Source organism: Cucurbita maxima, unplaced genomic scaffold, assembly GCF_002738345.1.
Source record: "Cucurbita maxima cultivar Rimu unplaced genomic scaffold, Cmax_1.0 Cma_Scf00026, whole genome shotgun sequence".
Taxonomy (NCBI): Eukaryota; Viridiplantae; Streptophyta; class Magnoliopsida; order Cucurbitales; family Cucurbitaceae; genus Cucurbita; species Cucurbita maxima.
This window is the reverse complement of record NW_019272042.1, coordinates 3,608,543-3,613,655: the sequence shown is the minus strand read 5'-3', so window position 1 is coordinate 3,613,655 and position 5,113 is coordinate 3,608,543. Positions and strand designations below refer to the sequence as shown.

The window sequence follows — 5,113 nt, the reverse complement described above, 5'->3', positions numbered from 1 at the left end:
TTTTGGTTGGGTTCGACAATTTGTATCTAACGAGATCAACAAAATTCTCAACTAACTAGTTTCTTAACATAATTGTTATTATGTCTTCAAGGACTTGGTTCTAAAAAAGAAGAAAGAAGAGAGTGGGTTTCCTCTTCTTCTTGTGTAGGCAAAGAATGGAAGTGAGAGATGATTTGCCAATGTAAATAGACATTTTAAACCGGTGTATTAAAACATTTTTAATAAAATTTAAACCTATTAATCCTATTTTTTAAAAAATTAATTTAGATTCTTGAGTATAAGATATTTTTTTAACATTTTTGGAAGTTTGAAAGTTTGAGATTAAGTTAACCAATTTGTCCTATTTTTAGACTAAATTTATATTTCTTCCTCTATAAATAGTATCAAACTCTCATTTCTTCTTCACTTCAAACTCCACTAACAAACCAAATTCCACAATGAATTTCTTCACTCTCCTAGCTATTCTTTTCGGATTCTCCTTTTGTTCTCTGTTTATTGGCAATGGCCCTGTCGTCGTTCAAGCTCTCCATAAAATCTATCCTGAATTACAGTCTCTCGAAAATGGCAACGACACCACCACTGAGATCAAGCAGCTCCATCGAACCGGCTTCCACTTTCAACCTCATCATCACTGGATGAACGGTTCGTAATTTCTACATTTTCATTCCCTCCTTTCCTCCGGTTGTTAACAATGTATTTCCTCCGGTTCATTCCCTCCATAAACATGTCATCTTATGCAGGCCCGAATGGCCCAATGTACTTCAAGGGAATCTACCATCTCTTCTACCAATACAACCCTGAAGGCGCGGTTTGGGGGAATATTGTCTGGGCTCACTCAATTTCCAAAGACCTTATCAATTGGAAGTCACTCAAACCCGCGCTTTCCCCCTCAAAGCCCTTTGATATCAATGGCTGCTGGTCTGGCTCCGCCACCGTCCTCCCCGGCCTCAAGCCCGTCATTTTGTACACTGGAATCGACACCCAGAATCGACAGGTACAAAACTACGCCATTCCAGCGAACCTCTCTGATCCGCATCTAACCGAGTGGGTCAAATCGGATAACAATCCGATTGTTGACCCGGGTACGGAGGTCAATAGTAGCGCCTTTCGGGACCCGTCGACGGCGTGGCTGACCCTCAACGGTCACTGGAACACCATCATTGGCAGTAGGAGCGAGCAGACGGGAATGGCGTATTTGTATAGAAGTAGGGATTTTTTGAATTGGACTAAGGTGGAACAGCCTTTACATTCGGTTCCGAATACTGGAATGTGGGAGTGCCCTGATTTCTACCCAGTTTCCCACTTCGGTAGATTTGGCTTGGACACGTCGGTGATGGGAAATTGGTTTAAACATGTGTTGAAGGTGAGCTTGGAGATGACTAGATATGAGTATTATACGCTGGGGAAGTATTATCCGATGACGGACAAGTATGTTCCCGATAATACCTCGGCGGATGGGTGGAGTGGGCTGAGGTATGACTATGGCAATTTCTATGCTTCCAAGTCGTTCTATGATCCGATGAAGAAGAGAAGGGTTTTGTGGGGTTGGGCTAATGAATCTGATAGTGTCCAGGATGATGTTTCCAAGGGATGGGCGGGAATTCAGGTTTGTTTTAGATCCAATGTGCTCCGTTTTGTTCTTTTTTTAATTGAATTTGTTCTATTTTGTATTTGGGTCAACCTTTTCTTTCTCCTTTTCCTAGGCGATTCCTAGGACGGTGTGGTTGGATCCCAATGGAAAGCAGCTCTTACAATGGCCAGTTATGGAGCTCAATAGGCTGAGACGGAAGATAGTTATGATGTTAAATCAAAAGCTAGTCAAGGGACAAAATGTTGAGATCAAAGGAATTACTGCGGCTCAGGTTGTTTAATTTATAACGAATCCGATCTTAACCCAAATCCCCGACAGTGGTTTGTAGCGGGTTAAGAAGATGTGAAAGCACCTCTAAGATTTAAGGGAACAAACTGGGTGTCATTTGATCGATTGTTTCTTGTGTTTTATACAGGCCGATGTTGAAGTTATCTTTAGCTTTTCGAGTTTGGATAACGCGGAGGCATTTGATCCAAGTTGGGTTGACGCGCAAGCCGTGTGCAGTCAGCTGGGATCCACGGCCCAAGGTGGTGTCGGACCCTTTGGGCTTTTGACTCTGGCTTCAGAAAACCTCGAGGAGTTCACTCCTGTGTTCTTCAGGATCTTCAAGGCAGAGGCTAATCACGTGGTTCTTATGTGCTCTGATGCAAGAAGGTAGCTTCAATTCCCTTATCAAAGGACCTTATAATTATTTTTTTATATTTACAAAGCTCTGGTTTGTCTCTTTTGGTGTAGCTCATCTTTGAAAGATGGATTATACAAGCCGACATTTGCGGGTTTCGTCGACATCGATTTGTCAAGTAAAAAGCTCTCATTAAGAAGCTTGGTACGTTAAAGTCATAGTCCAATACATTCTCGCACCGTATCGACAAATCTAAACTATGTATTATTGTGCAGATTGATCACTCGGTGATAGAGAGCTTTGGTGGAGGAGGAAAAACATGCATAACTTCGAGGGTATACCCAACAAAGGCGGTGTTTGGGGATGCTCATTTGCATGTTTTCAACAATGGAACAGAGTCTATCACGGTGGAGTATTTAAGTGCTTGGAGTATGAGAAGTGCTCGGGTGAACTAAGTCTTTTTTAAGTTGGAACAGCTTTCTAACCGCTAATAATGTTAGAACTAACTCTTAGTTTTTGATTAATTAAGGTTGTAATGGTAGATTAGCCTCCTTTTTTGTCTATGAATAAAGAGTTAGATTTTCAGAATTTCCCTTTGTTGATCTTTATTAATTTATAAATACTTTTAGTATTATAACAATTAATTCTATAGACAACCCTTGACACCCAGTATGAAAATAAATAAAGTATAAACAGCTAAAAATATACTTTTATAAATTCAAATTAAAAAAATTAATAAAGAAATAATTCCTTTTTGAATAAGGTTCTTGCATTATTGTGGAGCAAGTACATTTTATAAAGTTATTCTCATATTTCAAGTTATAAGATCTTCATTTATTTCTTACATTCATATATTAATTTTTTTAAATAATAAACCATTAACCCTAATGTTTTCTTCCTTGATGCTTTAAAGTTTTGAAATACCTTCCTCCTCTTCAATAAGAAAATCATGTAACACGAGTTACATTTCTACTAGTTAGAAGTGAACTCGAGTAGGGTTGAAAAAATCTTTTGGACCAACCTAAAATTTCAGGTTGATTGAATGTTAGGCAATGTGAGATAGTCAACAATTGTTCAATTTGAACCGGGCCTATAATATGGCTAGGCTAGACTCTTCCTAGAAAAAAAGACTTAGACTATGGGTAGTTGGTGATTCCATATATATGGGTAGTAAGAGGGCGCTTATGCCGAGACCCGTATGGGGAAGGGCCCAACCTAATAGGGACAGCACATCCCCACACTATTTACTTGGTAGTTGGTGATTCGATATATATGGGTAGCAAGAGGGCGCTTATGCCCCGATGGTGGGGCCTTATGGGGTAGGGCCAACCCCAATAGGGCCATCACACCCCCACTTTAAGCGCACCTCTGTCCCCGATGGTGGGCCTTATGGGGAAGGTGGGGAAGGGCTCACCCCAATAGGGACAGCACACCCCCACTTTAAGCGCACCTCTGTCCCCGATGGTGGGCCTTATGGGGAAGGTGGGGAAGGGCTCACCCCAATACTTTAAGCGCACCTCTGTCCCCGATGGTGGGCCTTATGGGGAAGGTGGGGAAGGGCTCACCCCAATAGTGACAGCACACCCCCACTTTAAGCGCATTGTATCACTTTTTCACTCTTTCTAGTTGGTCGAATCAGTGAACCACGCGAGCAGGTTAGATGTGTGGGGCAGAGGGTTCGTAGTACCCCCTTTTCTTGATCTATCCTTTTCTTCCCCCTTTTCTTCGCTGAATCACCTACTAAAAGGCAAGCCTGCACGCTGAGACTGACTACTAAGGACTACTAAGGTAGGCGGTGGACTCTTTCATTGGGGAAGGGAAGAAGGGGCCTAAGCACGACAGATGCTGTACATACACTTGAGTGGCAAAGGAAAGCGAGATCGTACCTCTTTTTCCAGGCCTGTTCGGACATACGGTTCCCGCGAAAGATCAAGTTGGTGAGCCGTGTGAATGGAAAACCTTCCGCACGGTTCAGAGAGCACTGAACTAGAATGAGAGGTTCATCACCACATCATTGCATGCAAGAGGAGCTAGCTCGATTTGCAAATCAATCCGAAATTCACTTTTGACTCTGTGTTCGATAGCCTGACCATAGTGATGCTAATTGTGGTTACATTCATAAGTAGCTTGGTCCATCTTTATTCCATTTCATATATGTCTGAGGATCCGCATAGCACTCGATTTATGTGTTATTTATCCATTTTTACTTTTTTTATGCCAATGTTGGTGACTGGAGATAAGTCTCTTCAATTATTTATAGGATGAGAAGGAGTAGGTCTTGCTTCATATTTGTTAATTCATTTCTGGTTTATACGATTTCAGGCAGATAAAGCAGCTATAAAAGCTATGCCTGTCAATCGAGTAGGTGATTTTGGATTAGCTCTTGGGATTTCGGGTCGTTTTACTCTATTTCAAACAGTAGACTTTTCAACTATTTTTGCTCATGCTGGTGCCCCAGAAATTCTTGGATTTCTTGCAATATGAGATTGAATGCCATAACTCTCATTTGTATTTTACTTCTTATTAGTGCTGTTGGGAAATTCGCATAGATAGGATCGCATACTTGGTCACTCCATGCTATAGAGGGGCCCACTCCAGTATCCGCTTCAATTCATGCAGCTACTATGGTAACAGCTGGCGTTTTCATGATAGCAAGGTGCTCCCCTTTATTTGAATACCCACTTACGGCTTTGATTGTTATTACTTTTGCAAGAGCTACAATGTCATTCCTTGCGGCAACCACTGGAATATTACAGAACCATCTATAGAGGGTCATAACTTATTCAACTTGCAGTCAATTAGGCTATATGATCTTTGCTTGCGGCATCTCTAACTATTCAGTTAGCGTCTTTCACTTAATGAATCACGTGTTTTTCAAAGCATTACTATTCCTGAGTGCA

The 5,113-nt window shown here is 41.4% G+C and overlaps 2 protein-coding genes across 2 annotated transcripts in view; both read left to right on the top strand.

Annotated features, from left to right (window-relative positions):
* Positions 1-434: 434 nt before the first annotated feature.
* On the top strand, positions 435-2,769 carry LOC111499336 (beta-fructofuranosidase, insoluble isoenzyme 1-like). Its single transcript, XM_023150914.1, has 6 exons — positions 435-642; positions 741-1,606; positions 1,704-1,862; positions 2,007-2,245; positions 2,327-2,417; positions 2,489-2,769. The coding sequence occupies exons 1-6, from the start codon at positions 438-440 to the stop codon at positions 2,666-2,668; spliced, it is 1,740 nt and encodes a 579-aa protein (XP_023006682.1). The 5' UTR covers positions 435-437; the 3' UTR covers positions 2,669-2,769.
* A 2,302-nt stretch (positions 2,770-5,071) lies between these two features.
* LOC111498902 (beta-fructofuranosidase, insoluble isoenzyme 1-like) overlaps positions 5,072-5,113 on the top strand; it is a 4,055-nt gene continuing 4,013 nt past the window's right edge. Inside the window, exon 1 of the mRNA XM_023150255.1 lies at positions 5,072-5,082. Coding sequence (XP_023006023.1) covers positions 5,072-5,082 — 11 coding nt within the window. The remainder of the gene's footprint in view (positions 5,083-5,113) is intronic.

Bases quoted from the DNA above. Each gene is read 5' to 3' on its own strand.
- LOC111499336 (XM_023150914.1), top strand. From the start codon at position 438: ATGAATTTCTTCACTCTCCTAGCTATTCTTTTCGGATTCTCCTTTTGT. The intron at 1,607-1,703 runs GTTTGTTTTAGA...TCCTTTTCCTAG, and splicing joins AGGGATGGGCGGGAATTCAG to GCGATTCCTAGGACGGTGTG. The intron at 1,863-2,006 runs GTTGTTTAATTT...TGTTTTATACAG, and splicing joins AAGGAATTACTGCGGCTCAG to GCCGATGTTGAAGTTATCTT.